Here is a 20,424-nt window from a genome sequence, read left to right as displayed (position 1 = left end):
TGGGAGAGAGTGAGCACTCCGCTGCAGGCCCTTGGGCCTGAGAGCAGGAAGGGGAGTCCTGGGTCAGCTCAATCCCCCTGCACCTCTGACAGCCAGTCTAGAACGTAGATTCCTCTCAGAGTGAGGGTTGCTGTGGCACCAGAATAGCAGCGGGGAGGCAGGACATGCAGTGGCGCTTTACAAGGACTCGGCTGGTGGGATATTCATAAAAGTCACTCAAGGAAAACACTCTACCCATTGTGCCTCAGAGTAGCCTCACCAACAAGTGAACCCAGTTTAAAAGACATACTGTCTTGATGGAGAACTACTGTGTTTCTTCCTGGGTTTGGTCAGATCTTCAGCATCACATAGCTAACAGGCATATAAAATTAGATATTACTAAATAACAGACCATTCTTGCTCCTCACCACCCCCGAGCAGGGCACGGGAGCCACTTAGCCAGTGTTCACAGTGACATGAAGAGCCTGAGAAACCCATGGCCGCTTGGAAGAGAATGGCAGAGCTGCTAGGGGTTTGCCCAGACCAGCTAGGACTTCTGCAGCATCCCATTGCTCAAAAATGAGGATGGCTCCATATACCCCCTGACCCTACCCAGCCCTGAGGAGTTGACTCTGGGTCCTGACAGCTGCTGTACCTTGGCACCCAGATCTTGGCACCCACCTTTTAAACGAAGGTAGACCCCCTCAGTCTGACTTGGCTTAGGCTTCCCTTTGGCCCCAGGCATCACCAAACAGGTTCTAGACCCTCAGCCTAGCTTGCTTCTTTTTAGCATCCTGAGTGGCATTTGAGTCTTTTGTTTGAAACGGATTCATTTTAGCCAGAGTCCCTCTTCCCCTTTGTGCCCAGTGCACCTGGAGTATCCCCTGCCCTTCATCTATATCCCAAGGCTCCCATCTCTGTGACTTCCCAGCTGTCCTGTTATTTCCCACCTCATGCTTTTCTTTTCAGCTGAACCTTATTCACAGTGAAATCAGTAATTTAGCCGGCTTTGAGGTGGAGGCCATAATCAATCCTACCAATGCTGACATTGACCTTAAAGATGACCTAGGTAATTGGGGATGGGGTTTGGCACCATCAGCTGTCAGTTGAAAAGTTATGGAATCCAGAATTTAGGCTCTTCATCTTCTCAAATTACAGATGGTCAAACTAAATTCCCAAAACCGAGATTAATATTTGAGAGTAGACACTGAATGTCTACTTACTCTAAGCCCTTCCAACTGGGAATGATGTGATTATGTTTTGTTAAGCCCTATTGGCTGCTTTCCCCTTGATTATAAATATATTGCCATCTAAATTCTCTTCCATAATGATCACACTGACTGCTGGTTACTTTGGGGGGGATTTTTTAAAACTGTGTTTTTTGTTTTTTTGTTTTTTTTTTTTAAGAATTGAAACATCTCAGGTCACTACAAAATGAGTTTCTCCATTTAAGCCTTAATTAGAAATGACAGTTAAACAAAGCATGAAAACACTTGAGAAGGGAGACGGTTAAGCTGCACATCAGGATATTATTAGGTGTCTTTCATCCACCAGCAAATTGGATTCCCCCAAATTTACCACGTACTGCCACTTCAACTTTTCCTACAACTGAAAACAGTATATGACTGGGTGCCACCTTCATGAATTATTTGGCTTGAGATGATATTAGAGAGAAGGCACTCATTCTCTTTCTGAGTGAGTTCCTCCAGAGGAAAACTATGCCAGAGCTGTGGAGTCCCTGTCCAGGAGGGTGGACAGTTCAGGACAAGCTGAGAGGTAGCCCTCAGGAGTCCCACTCTGTGGTCTCACCTTTGCAGAGAGGAGCCGTCGGCTCAGGGCACAATGAAGGCTTCTATCTCCTTAGCTGTGAGCCTTGCGGGGGCAGCAGGTGCCCACCAAGGCAGCCGTATATCTGATACTGACTTAGGTATGTTTTGTGTGCCTTTAGCTCTCATTTTTGGCCACCTTTGTAAGATAGCAGATTTCTTTACCGGGAGAGACACCCATGCCAGAGCCCAGGCCCGACCCACACAAACTGGGTGCAGTAATGGGCTGAAGACGTGAAAACTGGGACTCAAAAATGCCCTGCTTGAACTTGTTTTCCAACTGCCTTAAACAGATACTTTCTTTTTTTAGGGGGAAAAAAAAAAGTGCCCACAAGCTAGAAAAGGTGAGGATTCATCTATTCACAATATACATAAAAACAAGATTAGAATAAGAGGTAGGCCTAGAAAAATATTTTTACACATCTAAGGGGAAGAATAAAGAATAAAAATTCCTCTGTGCACACCTATACTGTTTTCTCCGTTTTCAAGAAATGTCCCTTGAAGGTAGACAAAATGATGAACTTCACAGGAATAAAAATCAAACCCTAAACGGTGACTGCTGCCGAGAAAATGGAGAAACTTGTTGTTTTGGTCGGCCTGATAGTCCACATTTAAAAAAAACCAGATGCCATGTTTTAGTAGCCTTCTCAGTGGGGTGCCAGTCTTACAGGCTTTTGCGAAGTGAAACGGGGCATTCGTTGTTCTTTCTTTTAACCTTTGGAAATGATCTCGTGTGTGTTTCTCTTTTTTTGGACCTGTCATTCAAATGTTTAATTTAAACATGTCACATTTGATATCCCTCCCCTCCTCCGCTCACCCCCACCCACACGTGCGCACACCTCGTGGACTGACTGCCCTTTGGCTCGTATGTTGGAATCGACCAGGTAGGCCAGCCCTGCCACTGGGGCCTTAGTAAATGTGCCTGTGCGTGGGTCTCGGTCCAACACAGTTGATATACATTTGTTTACCTGTTATAGTTGCAAGTTGTACAGGCTGACATTGCCTCGATCGACAGTGATGCTGTCGTTCACCCGACAAACACTGACTTCTACACCGGTGGTGAAGTAGGTAATGCCTAGCCGGGTGCTGCCGAGTGTGTGTGTGCATGGTCAGTCGGCCGCCGCAGACAGCTTGATCCTTTGACAGCTATGCAGGGCTGCATTCATTTCACACTTCCAGCTGTCCTGACCTTCCCCGGGTCTCCCGTCCCCGGGTCGTGAATGCGAGAAGTACAGCTAACTGTCAGCCAGGTTACATCATGCCGCTCCCAGCTGGGCCCACTTCTGGTTTGGAAACTGGTTCAGCAACATCATGTCCTCACTTGCTTCCTGAGGCACAGCTTTAAGCTGCCAGGGGGATGCAGCCCAATGCGCTGCGTGGCATCCATGACCGCTTCTGTGCCCTTCTATGGACCAGACACGCAGCAACGCCTGTTCACAGGTCTGTGTCAGAAGCACACTCGTTCCTGACAGTGGCCTTCAACTTTAAGTGCACGCTGGGGGAACTTGACAACCCTCTCCCACTCTCGTGTTCTCAGACCTTAAGTGCACGAAGGTCCCCTCATTCTGATTTTGTGTTTCTAGACACTCTTGAGAAACACTCTCCTGGACCCAGAGAGCCCCTTCCTCTCCCCAGCAGCTGACCCACATGGTGGCATCTGGCACTAAGTAGCTGGCATCTGGCCCTAAGTAGCTGTGGGTGGGGCAAGGCAGAGTGAGCAGACTGGCATAGACAGTGCCCTGCTGTACCAATGTGTTGAGGGGCTTCTGTAATGTGGGTGTGAGGGCATCGGGGAGTGATGGCAAAACAGCGCAGGTTTGGAGCTAGGTAGGAGGTAGGATCCTGAATCCTAACCTTACCATCTCCCAGATTTGGGGCCTCGGCAAGTCACCTGACTCCTCCTCAGTGCCTCGGTTTCCCTGTCCATAATAGTGTGAACAATGAGAACTGTGTTGAATCACGTTAAGTCACGTAAGCGAAGCACCGCGCCTCACGTCTGGCTCGTGAGAGGGGCTCGCTGTTGTCGTCTTGCTCTCAGGTGCACGTATGACTCTTACGTAAGCGTGCTGATCCTGAGAGCAGCATTTCTGAGTGTAGACTCCAACACCAGCTTCCAAAGAGAATTGGCTACGTTTCTATTAAGGACAGAAGTGAAGTCATCTTGAAGGATGAGGCTGTAGGGATCTGCATGAGTGTCCCAGACACTAGCAGCACAGCAGTTTAGCAATCTGTAGCTATCCAACTCTGCTCAGTGTCAGTCACAAAGCCCGCTGTTCACAGTCAGCCCCAGCCACTGGGATTTGGGCTGATTGCTCTCCTGGGCATTTTGGATTTTGGATAAGGATGGAAAGACAAACTGGATGGAAAGTCAGGATTTGCCAAACCTGCTAGGCCCAAATGAAATCAGGCTGTAGGCAATTAAAATAAACTCCCCTTTCTCAAGATTTTGGAGGAGTTTAAGAGCTCCTAAGTCAGGCAGCTTAAGCGAAAGATACTTCCTTTCTTAACCAAGTGAGAACTTGATGGGAGGGAAGTACTGATTTGGAGGAAAATAAATAAACAAACAGCTAAGGGCTTATCTTTTCAGCCAGGATTGGCTAAAGCCTGGGTTCATCCTGCCGTCCCAGACTTTGGGTGAAATGGAAATTATGAAACTTGCTGGGCAAAAAAATCTTGCCCAGGGGAGAGAAAGGAAGGGCCAGCCTGCTGCTTCTTGGGAAGTCTTTCCTCAGGATTAGCCACACCAGGAGGTGGAGCTGGAGGTTTTGAGGCCAGCAGGGGCCAGCAGGGGTAACAGGCAGAGCCAACTGTCCCCACCCCACAAGAGCTCAGTCCTTCATAAACCATGAATGGAACTGGTCTCCTTGGAATAATGACAGGGCTAGTGCTTTTCTCTCTGACACACATGCCCTTAACTCACTCATGTGCACAGGGCAGGGAAGAGTAGCCTCAGTGACATGTAATTAACCTGGGTCTGAGAGCTCTGCCAAGGCTACCTGGCACGTCACTCCCAGACACTATCAAAACAGGTCCAGACAACCTGACTGGCCAAGGAGCAAGACTGTACCAGGACTAGAACTCAGGGCTTCCAAAGCCCACCTCTGTGCTTTTTCTCTGAACCAGTCCAAACTAGAACTGAACCCAGATCTCTTACAATACCAAAATAATGGTCAACCAGATTCACACATGGTCTCAATTGGTTCCAGCTCCCACTTTGATGTGTGAGAGGGGAAAAGAGGAAGCGAGGATGTAATCACTCCACTTCTCATATTTGGTGTGAATTCCCGAGTCCCGAGACTGCTGGAAGAAGGAATGCGAGTGCAGGAATGCTTAGCCCCAGTGATTAACTTTTACCCATCAAAAAGTTCTTTCTAACAGTGAAATAGACCACAGGCTGAGCCTGACATTTGTCCAAGCCTAAATTTTTGCTTAGGCTGTTTTGAACACTGATACTTATGCCTGCTTTCTAAGCATGAAATAATGTTCTTGTTCTCATGGGAGTAACACATGTTTATGCTTGGGGGCAAATAAGCCAATTGCTTTATGATTAACCCTGAAGTTAAGCCTAAAAAGCAAGAGTCTTACATTAAGAGTGTTGACAATACAGTTGAAATGGGCCTGTTTCTTGTTAAAAAGTACACGTGTGTCTACATGAACATGTGCATACATATGTGTGTGTAGGAGTCAAGTCCTGACCGGGTTGATTGCCTGCAATCTAGGATTCAATTTTTAAGTTTGGGAAATGCATTAAGTGTAATTTAACGTGCAAATTTCACTTCTAATTAAAGCAAGATTTAATTATAAGTAAAAATTTTAAAGTAAACACTCTTCCTAAGATAAAACACCTTTAATTATAAATCAGCCCATTTTCTTAAATTTTCTATTTCAGAAAGGTGTCAGTAGTATCAATACAGCACTGATATTACCTTCCAAATTTCCCATTCCTCGTAAAGAGTAGGAAGACTAGAGAATGCGTCCTGAAATAGTCCTGCCTAGAGCATGTTCGTATTCATCCCTCAAGCTGGAGGATGGATGAGGAGGGAAGGCCAGACCAGGTGTAGATGGTCAGCAGTGTTTGGGATCCAGCGACTTTAGACTTCAGATTCATTTCTCTCAGTTGCATGGATGTTTCGGGTGATCCTGTAACTGGGCCTCACTCACCTGGGTTGTAGCCTCAAACTCTGCACTTCCCGGTGGTTGAAGCTGAGCCATGAGGCCCAAGCCTGCTCCCCTAAGCCCACTGGGCACTGTCCTGGATGCTGAACTTTGTCACAAACACCAGAGGCCGTTGCCGCTGTCAGTGAAAGTCTCTGAAGCGGGCGGATGTGTTTTACCTCTGCACGCCTCTGCCATTTAAAGCCCACTTCACTGCTTTCCAGCACAGGTGAAGGCTTGTGGGCATTGCGGGCTAACGAGGAGGGGCACTGGATCCCACCTCAGGGATCCCACATTAATCTCTGTCTGAAAGCCAGGCCTTCCCCTAGCTGAGAGCTCCTCATGGATGATGGCCTGCTGCTCACAACCATTCAGGCCCCCAGACTTCGTAGAGTGGGCGGCTTATAGGTGGTGCTTGCCAGTAGCCCTTGTGCTGACTTATTTGTGACAGTGCCCAGGCCATCTGCTTTTCCTTCTAGACACTTCCTGGGTTTACTTCACCCCTCCACAATAACATGCTAATGAGGCAGGTTTCTCTAAGATAATCAGACCTAGTCATTCCAGGGTGAATCCAAAGAGAATCTGGGCTGGTGCATCCCAGTGCACCCTGACTGACCCATAACAGAATATGCCGGGGGCACCTGGAATTTTCCATGACAAACGGTGAATCTTAAGGGGAGTATTTTATCCTCTTGCGAGGAATGTACTTTAAAATGTGCACAGCTGAGGAAGCAGAGCTTAGGGAAGACCGAGGCCCCATGCTGGCCAAACTTAAAAGGATGATTCTGAGTGCTTCTCCCTAGTGAGACATTTAACCCACAGACCTTATTACAGGTGTCGATAATCATATTTGGGAACTTGGCTTTCATAGGAGGAATTGATTACTTAGTAAGTACCCTAATTTAAGAAGAAGTGCTCCCCAAATCCCATTTGATTTTTAAAATCTGGTCCTGAACAGACATCCTTCTTTCCAAGCTTTAAGTTCATCTTTAAGCTCTGTTTCTGATGTTGCCCTCCTTTACCTAAAACGATTCTGAGTCATTAGTGTGATTAAGGAAATACTGTCTGAGGCCATTTTTTTTTTTTTTTTTTTTAATTCACACATGACACCAAAGCTGCAAAATAGAAACTAAGCGTGGTAGTAGGGCTAGCCCAAAGGTGGCCAAATCTGAATGCTTTCTTCTGGGCCTGCTGCCAAGAGGAGAGCTAGCTGCCTGATGGGGGCCTGCTATGCTTCCTCTAAAACCTCCTTATTTGGGGGTTCTCCCAGAGACAGGGAAGAAAATCCAGGGGGAGGCATCAGCCTTGGAAGCCAGCACCATCTGGTTTCTCACGCTGGTGGAAAGCATGCGAGACAGGCATGCTTGCAGAGAACAGGCGTCGCCTTCACATCTCTGGCACATCCAGGGTCACCCCATCACCCCCACATAAAGGGGCAGCAGAGGTGGCCCAGTGACCAGCCGTGCAGAGTGGTGACTGGCTGATAGTGCATCTCTTCTCAGTTTCACTTTTCTGACTCAGCCACAGCTTTGTTCCTATCTTGCAGCTGCCTGGGAATTTAGCTGGTCAGATCATTTTTAGTATGTAATCATCTGACATGCTAAGTGTCTGTGTGTGCCCTGGGACCCGGGGATGGCGATCTGACCTCGCCCTGTTCTTGTCTAGGAAACACGCTAGAGAAGAAGGGTGGCAAGGAGTTTGTGGAAGCTGTCCTGGAACTCCGGAAAAAGAACGGGCCCTTGGAAGTAGCTGGAGGTGAGGAGGGGCAGCACCCTGCTTATCTGGGAGTGGTACATGCTGTATCACGGAAACCATTTTACAGGACAGATTAGAATTCAGAGGTGTATGGGTGTCTCCGAGATGGAGGCAGAAGAAAGCCTGGTAGACTTTTTATCACACACTAATTGTCAGGAGAGTTAAGGGTTGTGAAAATTGCCTTTCTAAAGTTTTTTCCTTATTACTTAAAATAGCTTCTAAATGTTTGATGTCTAGTCCTCAAATTTTAAGCAGTTACAGAAGCCAAACTTGGCAAATCTGAGAGCTGAGAATTATAGTGATACTGAGCCATCTGCAAAATTGCTGATGAGAGATGCAAATGAATCATTTCCATTCAGCCATCTGTGTTTTTAATGGGAGTAATATAAATACACATCTCTCATTTGCCAATTATACCTTTCCTGATAAGAGGGGTAAGAAAATGAAGTGTGAGATGAGGAGAATTACTGCTGAGAACTCAAGGCAGGGCACTGCTCCCTGCTGCCAGCCTGGACCGGGGGATTTTAGGTGGACACAGGGTTTCCTGAGCACCTGAGAGTCAGGACAGGGGGCAAGGCTGACTCACCCACCAGCTGTGTGAGAACAGACCATTCCCTTCCTTTCTCTCTGGGCTCGTTTCCTCTTCTTACTAGATGGTTCCCCAGTGCCCATTCCACATCCTATTTATGATTTTTAAAATGAATCTTAATTAAGTATGGGCATCAATGGTTCCTAGGTCACACCCACACAGCCTTCTCTGAGGGTCCCCCAGGCCTTACGCCTCCTTCCTCAGTGCCTGCACATGAGCGGTAATAAGAGGGTGGCATTGCATTTGACCTCTGCTCTGCCAGTTCATTTCAGTTTTGCCTGCAAAGGGCAAGGCACTGAAGAGAGTTTGTTGGGGCACAGTTACCAAGCTCTTGCAGGAAGTTGCCCTTGGAACTGCCCACACTGAACAGGGAGGACACGCACAGCATAAAGCACCCAGCCAGGGGCTCCTGGCCTTTCCTCAGTCCCCTCCTGGCGCCTCTCTGTGCTAGCCCGGCGTCCTTCCCATTGGTACTTCAGTTCAAGCCCGTTTGGTGGCCCTCAGCAGGAGGTGTGATGAGAGGGGGGCCCTGATGCTGCTACATACCATCGTAGCTGGTGACAGAGGAGCCACAGCTGGTGCCAACCCATTAGACTTAGCACAACTAAAGGTATGTTTGCTTGTTTCCAAAAATGCGAACACATTTTGATCTTTATTCTAAGATCTATTTTAGAAAATGTTTTAAAATATTTTTAAGTATGAAGGAAATAGATAATCACTGCTAACAGAGGTTTTATCTTTTCCAAGCATGGTTTAGCAGTTACTTCTCATGTGGGCAGACCTGTGAATTAAGTCCCATGGTGTCAGTCAAGCCCGCAGTTCTTGAACCAGTCAGCAGAGCCAGGACTCAAAGTCAGACCTGTGACTTTGGGTTCAGACTGTTGCTACTGCATGAGACACTTCTCACAAATCCCTCTTCTCTGGATTCTGCTAGTCAAATAGCAGACCCAGTAACAACCAAGACCCCTGGATAGCACTTGGGTGTTCTTCACAAATTGGGTTTAGGGAACATTTGATCAAAAAGGTTTGGGTGTCTTAGTGGAACGGTGGATGGAGACGTGAGTGTGCTCCTGTACAGAAATCTGGCAGGCAGCATTCATCAGACACCTTGGTTCTAGAACCACCTTCTTTGCGCTGCAGCTTTTGGGATGGGAACCCTGGTACATGCCCTGGGAGCCAGGGGCTGACCTGTCACATTTCCTGGTGGGAGCAGACCCAGACCACTGTCTTTAGCTGGAGAGAGGCTTCTCCTAGGAGAGGAAGAGAGTAAGATGGGAAACGGTTCCATCCTAAAAACACAGTCCAATTAATTCTGTCAAAACCAGCAGGATGGGTTGGTCAGGGAGAAGACTAGAACAGCAGACATGCTATTTACTTTCCCAATAGGTTTATTCTGAACCATGTCTGAGAGATTTATAGATACATCATAATTAAATGCACATGAATCCACTTGAGGGAAAGGCGGTTGGAGACCCCAGAAGGCAATTAATTGGAGGCTACAAACATTCTGACACATTTGGTCAAGTTAGATGGTTAACGCTCTGCCTTCTGGGAGGGTAGGGAGAGTGTTTACTGTGACCTTGGCTAAAGTTCCTGATGGTGATGCATCCTAACGCCGGCTTCCCAGGTGTGGGGGTGGACGTCCCCCTTAGAGGGAGGCGGCTCTGGGGCCACGCGTCTGGGGGGATGTGCTGGAGAGTGGTCCTTGCGCTTTGTGTGGGAACCCCACTCACTGCTCCTCGCTCGTCCCCTGCAGCTGCTGTCAGCGCAGGCCATGGCCTGCCCGCCAAGTTTGTGATCCACTGTAACAGTCCCATCTGGGGTGCAGACAAGTGTGAGGAACTTCTGGAGAAGACGGTGAAGAACTGCTTGGCGCTGGCGGATGACAAGAAGCTGAAGTCCATTGCCTTTCCCTCCATCGGTAGCGGCAGGTAAGGGCATGTGGCGCCCTCCCCGGGGCGTGTGGGCCACACTGGCAGAGAGCTCCGTGCACACGCTCAGCTGAGGCTGCGTCCAGCGCTCGCTAGGCAAAGCCCCTTCCCTGTGGGATTCCCGAGTGTTCTCCACCCTCCTCTCTACCTGTGTTTCACTGCCCTGCGCATGAGGTGGATCTGACTGGGCAGGTACGTGAAACGGCTGACCCCTCTTCCCAGCCCTGAAATCTCCCCAGGGAGACTTACAGAGGTTGTGGGGAACAGTACAACTGCCCCTGAGACACACACACAACCCAGAGGGGCAGCCCTGGAAGGGTGGAGTTGTTGAACCTCTAATGGGGCAGGTAGGACTCAGCCACAAGCCCCCAACCACAACCCCCCCTGACCCCAGGTGGTACACCCCAGATGTCAGCACATAGCCCGTAAGGTCCCTGCCTGTCAGCAGCACTGCACTCGGGCTTGGGCCTGGCTAACCAGCCGAGTGATAGCAGGCAGACGAACCCCGCCTTTGGCTCTAACCCCCTACCCTGTAAAAGAAACGTGATCGTCCCCTTCATCATGCAGCATCTCAGGACCGCTCAGACATTAAGGTGCTCTCTGAAAAGAGCATGCTTTGAGAACTCTGCCATGAAGAAGGTGGGATGGCTGCCTCTGAGGCTGTGTCTCACTGCCCGTCACATCTCCAGGCTCCTCCCTCCCCAGGGTCTGAGCCTCAGGCCTCTAGAAGCCTCACCCTCTGGACAGGGCACAGTAGCAAGTGGAAAGTGGCCTTCAGAGCTGCTACAGCACAGGGCACTGTGTCGGCAGGTGTCGGTCCCTGGGGCATCCTGCGCACACGGAGAGCCTTGCAGGGTCTCTGCCATCAGTGCCTCCCAACACCTGAGGAAGGTGGGCTGTGCAGTATAGCATGGGTCCAGCACACTGACGCCCCGTGACGCGGCCAGCTACACTGTCCTCCTGGGCCAGAACCGTTCTTTGTGCACATAGAAAGCTGCTCTTCTCAAACATTCCCCTTCCAAACCCACGAGGAGGACAGAGAGTGGACTTGGCTGGTTGTACCCTTGTGCAGACCTTGTAATGCTGCTTCCCTGAACAGTGCCATCACTGAGGGGCCCACAGCCCACATGCCAGAGCGGTCCTGGGATGTCTGCTTGAGCGGAGCTTAGCCACTATACGCAGAAGGCCTTGCCTGTAGGCAGACAGGCACCGTGTGCCAGGGTCACAGTAGTCACACCAGAGGGCCTGATACGGGAAGACTGTTCCCCGGAGCCTCTGCCTCTCCCCGTCCCTCTCCAGCAAGGACAGAAGAAGCGTCCCCCTCCTGGAGCTGAGCTATGGGTGCCACACCTCCCCTCGGGCCCTGCAGTTCTGGGCAGTGGGAGGGGGCACAAGGGCAGAAGCGGGCTCTCTTCTGGGGCTTACTAGCGAAGCTGGTGTGTGGGAGGCTGGACCCTGCACAGAGGACAAGGGAACATGCACGCCGCCCCAGCCTCGAGTCCCCGTGCCCACCCTGCCCCGTGCTCTGGCCCCATCACCTCCAAGTGCAGGTACGTCCAGAACGCACGCCGTTGGTGTTTTGGATTGTCGTCTGTCTTTCTAGTTGCCATACGTCTTCATTCTGTTCTCTTCTGCCAGAAGCAAAACTTGACCATCATTTTAAAAGCCAATACCATGTAAATACACATTGAAAAGAAAGCAAAGCTGACCGAGCTAGAGCATCTAACAGCCCTTTCGGCTGGTTCTAAGAGCACCCGGCAGACACGCACCCTCCATAAAGCAGTCAGCAAGCACCCAGCAGTGAATTTCCCCAGGGACTGACCCTACTCAGTCCCAGAGCCCTTGCAAGTTTTTTTTTTTTTTTACAACGTGCTCTTGGATCTGAGCATAATTAGCCAGCTTCCTGCTTCTCCCACTTTCCCATCCTCCCACAGAAATTCTGTTATTTGGCATGGCTGTGTGACCTTTGGGAAGTGAATCACCCTCTCTGTCCCTGGCCTGCCTTATCAGCTAGTGAGGCTAAGGGACTGCCCTTCCTCACAGACGGTTCTAAGGCACAGTTAATTAGCGTTTCGGATGCACTTTGATCTACTCTGATGAAAGGTGCTTCCGAGGAGAGAAGCAATAGAGGAGTCTTTATTGGAGGTAATAATTTCACGCTCCTTCATATGACTATTGGGAAATTTTTAATTGAAGCATAGAAGTCATGCCCATAAAAAGAGCATCTGTTATTACAAACTTATTTACATTTTTCACGGAGTAAAATGTTTTAAAAAATAATCAGTTGAAAGCTTTTAAGAGGGCAGAATGCCAAAGACAAGCACATGTGCATTGCCGCCTGGCCCCACATCTGTGGGGCAGACCTTGCCCCACAGAGCCGTGTAAACAGCTGCCCTCCCTTTCATGAGCAGAGAATGGGATTACACCAGAGCCGGCCAGTAAATCACAGTGGGGTTTAGGAGGGGAAATAAAACAGCTTGTTTGTGGCATCCAGTGTCTCCAGCATAAAAGTCATGCTGGAATGAAAACAATATAAATGCAAACATGTTGGTGAAGGGCTGTGGGATCACTTTCTCTCAGCCAAGGCCCGGTGTCACGGGCATGTGGAGGCTGACCACACCCCTGCACTGCCTTCCTCCAGCCCCTAAGAGTAGGAGCCAATCCTAGAGCCCACTGAAGGCAAATGAGACCCACAGTGTAGCCCTGGGCTCGGGAAACCGCCTCTGGCCCTCCTGTCCTTGGGCATCCTGCTCACAGTATTTATGGATTCCCCCCGACTCCCTCTGCTCTGTTTGACATTAGGGGACGACCCCTCTCCAGAGGGGCAGCACTTGGGGAACAGCTAGTGTGGGGCTTTGATTAAACTCTCCTTAGATTTATGAGCCTAAAAAGGAAAGCCAGTTTGTTTTCTTCAAACTACCATTTATGGCTGTTCATTGAGTTTCAGGAGTGGTGCTAAACCTCCTATCTGCAGTATCCTCACAGCAATCCCACAAGGTGAGCAGCACTGTTAATTCAACTCAAAGGCAAAGGGGAAGCTTAGAGCGGTTAAGTCACTCACCAGAGGTCACACAGCATGTACTTGCAGAGCCAGCATTTCATCCAAGGCCCTTGGCTTCAGTGCTCTTGATATTAGGCACATGGAACCCCCACCTAGTGTCCCCTCTGGTCAGCCTTGCCAGAGGATCACACCACTCCTTGCACACTCTCTGTGGGAGATTTTAGACAACCTTGGAAACACTGCTTGGAATTCCCTGACCTGCCCAGCCACAGCATCAGCCTCCCTGCTCCCTGGGCATGGGCCTTAGAAGACAAATACAAAGAAGAGACAAACTCTATTGGGGAGAATTACTTACATGAGCCCTGAAGAGAAGGTAAGAGGCCTCTTGGGGGGTTTTGTTGCCCTGGCCTCTCTCTGGCTTTGGAGGCATTGCGTTGGATGCCAATGCCTTCTGAATTTTAGCTTCACCCTCTTGTAACCTACTGCTCTCAGCTCAGACCCTGAGAGCCTGGTCTTTACCTCTGGATAGAGTTGTCTCTGGTTGGAGAGTTATTCAAAGCCAGATAGAGCACAGGAAGGCCCAGGAGCACAGTGTGAAGTAGACCTACTCCCAGCAGACGGGGTCCACATGGGGCGACAGACACTCTGCCCGCATCACGCAAGCTACCTGCCATCTTCCAAACAGCCGAGACAACTAAACAGGTGGCCTGGTCCGTGAAGACCAGAGTCCATCTAGAAGCCACTTTTGTTCTTAGCCTTCAGGCTTGGGCCTCTAGTCTTTGCCCTCCAGAAAATCCACCTGGGCTCTCCAGCTCCCAAGACACAGCCTCTCCCCACAGGAATCTCTGGGTCCCTGGTCAGCCTCCTCAGCACTGCCCCTGGCCTGCAGGCCTGCCTTACCAGGCCTGGAGGCCAAGCTCACTGGAAGCAGGGACGCTTGGCAAAGCCCTAAATGAAGAGGGGCTCAGCCCAGCTGGAGGCAGGAAACCCTCTTCTGTGAACCCGAATCTCTGCCATCCAGATGGGACAGTGGACAGGAAACCAGTGTGTACAGACAGCCCCCAGCCATCACCGAGCAGGTGACCTGGGAGGGCACCACACGGAGGTAGCCCATGGGGTCCACTTGCAACAGTCATGGAGACTGAGGCCTCAGACACAACTGGAGTGACTTCAGGGAAGCTTAGACACCTTCTTAGTCTGGTCAAGGCAATAAAAAAGGTCAAAGTGGAAGATAAACCCTCTGAGGGGTGGGAAGCCCTTTCTCACAAAGCACCTTAAGACACTGAGGGGCCACATGGAACATGGGGGGCTCCCAGCTCTCGGGAAAGCCCACCTGCATCCCCATCGTCAGCACCACGCGGAACCTGCTTCCTAGTGGAGGAAGCTTGTGCTGAGAGAGGTCGGCACGATTCAGACTGGGATCTGACTGGAGTGGGAGCCCGTGTCCACCCTCACTCTAGAAGCGGTGGCAACTGGTCTCAGCCAGGAGGCAGACACAGCGCGGCAGTGGTAGAACAGAGTGACTGGAGAGGAAGACCCAGCCAAGCAGAGAGGCAGCGGTTATTCCACCCACGAGGGAGCCCAGCCAGCCAGCCACTAAGCCAAGAGATGAGTGAGACACACAGAGGTGAGCACCTCTCTCTAAACTGGTCGGAGCTGCACCAGGAGGGCGATGGAGCCCCTGCCCACACCACAGCAGTCAACGGCTGACGGCCCTCCACGAGAACTGGATGCTGCAGGCCTGGACGGCGGCCCTCTGGGTGCCTTGACTACAACTTTGTCAGCAGAGACAGCAGCAGTCACCCAATCCCAGCTGTCACAGGGCCTGGGAGGCCATTTCCCACCATGTGTACCTTTAGAAAGACCCTGTTCCCACTTTATAGGTGACACTATTGATTGAGGGCTCTGTGTAGTGTCTTGTTCAATGTGCACAGCCTCTCCAGGTAATAAATACTTGATTACCCGCCTTATTTCACCAGGTGGGGAAACAAGGCACAGAGCCAGGGCCCAGACTCAAGTCCTGTGGGGCTCCAGGCTGCTGCGTCTTACACATTCCATTCCATTACAAATACTTCTAAGTGTGCCTACTAGAAATTGTTTTGAGGCCGTACCTGAAGACAAGAGGAAAGCTGCTGCCACCTCCATTCCTTCCTGGTGGCCTGTGTGGTCCAGAGTGACCACAGTCCCATGGCTGAGTTTCTTCTTCAGGCTGTGACTGCCTCGGACACAGGTCTGCGTTTGTCAGCAAGAGGTCTCCTGGAAACAGATCATGTTCATAGTCACCCAACAGCAACCTTGCAGGACAAGCCAGATCAGCCTGTGCTCCCTTAACAGTGGGGCATACAGGCCTGGGCACTGTAGCTCTATGACCTCCCCACTTGTAGGTTCTTAACCTCTGGGCCCACAGTACAAGTTCAGATTATCAAGTCTACCCTGACTGTGTGTAGAACAGTGGCTCTCAGAGCATGGTCCCTGGGCTCACCTCATCAGACTTCCTGGCTGGAGCCCAGAAAACTGCATGTTGGCCACCCTTCCATAATCCTGATAGAAGCTAAAGTGGAGAACTGTTGACTGAGAGGAACAGGGACTAATATCCCTTCAGTCAGAGTCACACATCCTCCAGGGCAGAGGAATGGGAAGCTGGGGGAGAAGGTCTGTGTCAGAAAGTGCTGGGCACAACAGGTGCAGTGGCTGGCCTGGTGAGGGCGCCCCAGAGAGGCCCCGCCACGTCTCTGTACCACACCATCTCCCCTGGCTCGGGCAGAGCAGCGTCAGAGTGGCACGAGGGCAGCTCACGAAGCCCTGCCCAGAGCCAGCTCCAGTGGGGCACATGCCAGAGGAGGTGAGCTGTGACCATCAGGCCACACGACAGAGTCCCTCACCTCGGCCCAGCTCACCTATGCAGGCAAGGACACCCAGGAGGGCATCGTTAGTAGGGTGTCTGGGGCTTGTGGAGCCTGGTCTTGGGCTTCCAGTGCAGAGGTAACACCTCCCAGTGCTGCCCGGCCCCTACCTAGCCAGGTGGTGTGTACAGGCCGAGCTCTGCCTGGTCAGAAGGCCCTGGAGTTTCTGGCCTGAGTGCAGGCTGCCCCCAGCGGTGGGTGGAGCTCTGCGGTCCTGCTGCTGCCCCCCACCACCACCCCGCGACCCCACTCCTGCCCCTTCTCATGCTTTTCTCATCAGGATCAGAACAAGTGGGATCGTTTTAATTGATGAGTTCTCCGGACAGCATCTGTATTTACAGCAGGAAAATAAACATTTGCTCTTGGTGAGATGCTTCAAGGGGGCCCTTATTCGGGTGACCCTGGGACCCTGTGCCTGCACGCTTGCACCCAAAGTGGGCCTGGTCCCCCTTTCAAGAGTTGGGGGTGGGGAAGGAAGGGTAGCCCCTCCAGGGTGTGAGCTGGGTGCCCCACAGCACACTCACCAGAGAGAAGCGCCAAAATAGAAGGTCAGCTTTACTTCGTGCAGTCATTCCAGCCTGCGTCTTATCCTGGACAGCATGGCCTCTGTGCTTCTTGACTCCCGTGAGGAGAGTCAAGGCAGCTGAGCCAGGCTTGTGAGAACAGCTTCTTGCCAGGCTGAGCCTGCAGGTCCGGGAGTGGGGATGAGAAACTTCCTGCACTGTTCCCACCACCCTCCACCCCAGGCCGCCTGTTGGTCACCCCAACTCTGCTGGTGCACAGAGCCCCCAGGGGGTCCTCAGGTGGAGGCTGCCTGTCCGGAGCACCATCCTGGCCAGAACACCTCTGCAGCTCTCCCTCAGCTTCTGACCCTGGTCTGGTTACAGGCTCGTGTATGCTGGCTGCCGCCAGGAGTGCCCTGTGCTTGGGGCGGGGGAACCTGTGAGGGAGCCCCAACTCTGGGGTGCACCTACTACATACAGCCTGCAGGCTCCTCTGCACAGACTGGGAACAGGTCTGGGGTGATGCCCGTGTCATCTAAGAGTGAACTTCACTTCTGAAGCATTCAGGAGTTAGTAGGGGTCCATTATCAAGCTGAGTGAAGCCCTGTTTGATTGAAAGCAAGTTGCAAGAATGGCTTTCTCCTCGGCCCTGAAAGGCTCTGAGTGCTGACGAGATTAAGTGCGACTCCAAAAGAAGCTAAGGTGGTGCACATCTCACAGCGCTTAGCGAATGAGCCAGGGAGAAATCCTGTACCTGACACATTTGAAAGCCTCTCGCCGGGCAGCAGGCACACCATTCGAAGCAAAATCAAGTTGGCCCCACACTTCACACTCCAAGGTCAGGTCGGATGGAAGACAGTAGACCTGCAGATGAACAAAGAAATCCCCGTGGATTCCAGCCCCTCACTCTTGCCCTCAGTATCCTGAACTGTAGATGGGTCAGTAAGAGCCTGAATCCAGGGCCATTATCTGCCCTATACTAAGCCTAGTCACAGTCCTGGATCCTGTGGGTCCGCACCTGCAATGTTGCCCAGGAACGGCCCCGGGCACACACGGAGCAGAGTGCTTATCCTGTTAGTCCTGCCTTTCAGATTCTTGCCTGAGTTCTGAGCCACGTGACATTTACTTTAAATGGAATTGTATGTGAATTCATGTCAGTTTGGCGTGGAGACTTGGATGCTGTCCCTTGGGATGAAGAGCCTACTTGTCCCAGGGCTGTTCCCTTACACAGCTCCCTGACACTCAGGCCTATGGGGTGTCCAAGCTGGTGTGTACTGGGAGGAGGATATTCGGCACCCATGAAATCGGAAGGCCCATGGGGAGGGTGCAACCCTTTACCGTGGACAAGACAGAGGCTGGTGCTTCCTGGAGAAGCTCCAGCCTCCATTACCCCTGAGACTGAGCCCCCGGGGGAGCCTTTGGGAGCCTGGGCTGTATCTCAAGCCCCATGCTAGTCCCAGTGATGCTGGGAAGAGAACCGTGAGTGTTCACACCGCCCACAAGAGATAGCACACGCCCCACACGCCACGAAACACAGACCTGTCGCCTTGCTAACTGCCTCTCAGAAAGCATCATGGCACGCCCCCTGTTGGAGCACACAGCGTATTTTCCTGCAGGACACAGTTTGCCGCCGCTTCATCCTTCCCCTGCCTGGTGGCCCTGGGCTCTCACACCTGTGTCCTAGCAGCCAGAGGTTGAGGGCCGCTCGTGAACCCCAACACAGCACCAGGCCACCATGGCACAGGGAACTCGAGGAGCTCCTGGAGGGAGGAGGTGGCTGGGGAGGGTGGACCGGTGGCCGCCGTGGCCCCGTAGTTACTGAGCCCTCGTTCTCTCTCTCACAGGAACGGTTTTCCGAAGCAGACGGCAGCTCAGCTGATCCTGAAGGCCATCTCCAGTTATTTCGTGTCCACAATGTCCTCCTCCATCAAAACGGTGTATTTTGTGCTTTTCGACAGTGAGAGTATAGGCATATACGTGCAGGAAATGGCCAAGCTGGATGCCAACTAGGCTGAGGAACTGCAGGCCAGCCCGCACCATGCCCCCGCCTCCAATTTGAAAGAAAGAAAAGAAAAAAAGAAATCCCCTCCACTCCTAGTGGGAGGCGGGAACCCTTTCATTTTTTTTTCCCCCCAGTTTTGCTCATCTAGGGAAAATAAGGTTTTGGTTTCCAGTTTAATTGTGTTTGACCTTCTAAAATGTTTTTACGTTAGCACTGATAGTTGACATTACTGTTGTTAAGCACTGTTCCAGACCGTGTCTGACTTTAGTGTAACCTAGGAGATTTTATAGTTTTATTTTAATGGAATCCTGCCTGATGCAGAGCAGTGGGGAGAGCAGTCTTCTACGTGGGGCAGAGCGCAGGAAGCCCGTTTTGTAACCGTGTGTCGTGGTGCTTTATTGTACACCCAGTGGCGTTCTTTTTACTATAATGTTCCTTTTTTCCTCCCCTCAAGAAGAAAAATCATGAATTTGCAGCAGACTTAATTTTTGTTTACTTTTTGTCTTAATGTTGGATTTGAAAAATGAAAGATTTAAAAGGCAGAACAGAATCTGTTGTCCTTAATTATATTTGCAATTTGGAATTTGTGTGAATTGATTTAGTAAAATGTTAAACTGTTCTGACTGGTGTGTTCCAACTTACTGTGCCCTGAGTCCTAAGTCGGTTTCTCTCATCACAGGAATGGGGGACCCTGGGTGGGGCAGCCCACCCCTGAGAAATATTACAGTGGTCACTGCACCCTGGGGTAGGGAGAGCAGCCTCAGACCCTGATGGTCTCTAGGGGGGGAGTTCGTATAAAGTCTTTCATCCCATGACACCGGGCAAGGGTGCGATCCCATTTCATGGATGAGAAAGCAGATGTTCCAACAGCCATGTGGGTGGCAGGTGGCAGGCTGGTCTTCCAGCCTGGATCTCTAGACTCTGAGCTCCGCTTTCTCCTGCCACCTCCTCCCTCCTTACCATCTCTCTGACTCATGGCTGGACCCAGAGCCCCTGGGCCACTTACTTGCCAGATGGAGTGACAGAAGCCTTCAGCCCTCAACCCGGGCCATGCTGTTTCCTACAGGATGGGGTCCCTGTTACTGGGAGCTTTCCAAAGGCAAGGAAGGTGCTGTCACCAAGGCCCCCATCATGCTGTCAGCTTTTACAGCTGTGGGTGTTTAGGGATGATCCCTGCCACACTAGAGTAGCGAAACTCTGGCTATCTCAACTTGTTAGCAAAATGCAGACACTCTATGCTTCAGAAGGTACATTCACCTTAATCTAAATTTGCCTAAAAGGCACAGAAGACTGCTTTTGTCACTTTAGAAAAGAAACGTGCCTGATTCTAAAGCAGACTTTACCCAGGAGGAAATACATAGCACGCTGCATATCTTGGATGAATGTAAAGGATCATTTTTCCTTTCCAAACTGTGCCTAATGAAATAAAAATAGAATTCCTAAGCCATCACACAACCAGCCTTTTCAATGAAAAAGCAACTACAACACTTCTCACTCAAACCTGAAAGATTTTTTGAAATTTTCCTAAACATAAGGTGTTATTAAGACTTACATTTTCCCCCCAAGATCTTTACTGTGTCTAGATCACATATTCCTACTTATTAATTATATTTTGGCAAAAAGAAAGGTTTTTTTTTTTTAAAGATACATCGTCGGATTAACATATACATACTACCATATATAAAACAGATAATCAAGAAAGACCTATTATATAGCACAGGGAACTATTCAGTATGCTCTAATAACCTAAATGGGAAAACAATGAAAAAGAATAAATACA

The 20,424-nt window shown here is 50.6% G+C and overlaps 1 protein-coding gene and 1 long non-coding RNA gene across 6 annotated transcripts in view; one reads left to right on the top strand and one right to left on the bottom strand.

The window, feature by feature from the left end:
• Positions 1-19,263, top strand: part of MACROH2A1 (macroH2A.1 histone) — an 81,739-nt gene extending 62,476 nt beyond the window's left edge. For 3 of the 5 annotated variants that reach the window (XM_070374377.1, XM_070374376.1, XM_070374378.1), the window contains exons 6-9: positions 949-1,048; positions 7,626-7,715; positions 10,061-10,235; positions 18,487-19,263. In XM_070374377.1, the coding sequence (XP_070230478.1) occupies positions 949-1,048; positions 7,626-7,715; positions 10,061-10,235; positions 18,487-18,652 (531 nt within the window). In that variant the 3' untranslated portion in view covers positions 18,653-19,263. Of the gene's footprint in view, positions 1-948; positions 1,049-2,782; positions 2,874-7,625; positions 7,716-10,060; positions 10,236-18,486 lie in introns of all 5 variants that reach the window. The other 2 variants (XM_070374379.1, XM_070374380.1) reach the window with 1 other exon arrangement.
• Positions 11,787-16,797, bottom strand: LOC138988547 (uncharacterized). The gene is made up of 3 exons (XR_011464824.1): positions 16,664-16,797; positions 15,348-15,492; positions 11,787-11,866 (listed from the first exon to the last, which is right to left on the bottom strand). It is a non-coding gene; the product is annotated as an uncharacterized lncRNA (long non-coding RNA).
• Positions 19,264-20,424: the final 1,161 nt, after the last annotated feature.

The sequence above is a fragment of the Bos mutus genome, chromosome 7, assembly GCF_027580195.1.
Source record: "Bos mutus isolate GX-2022 chromosome 7, NWIPB_WYAK_1.1, whole genome shotgun sequence".
Lineage (NCBI taxonomy): Eukaryota > Metazoa > Chordata > Mammalia > Artiodactyla > Bovidae > Bos > Bos mutus.
This window is presented reverse-complemented; position numbering and strand designations above follow the sequence as displayed.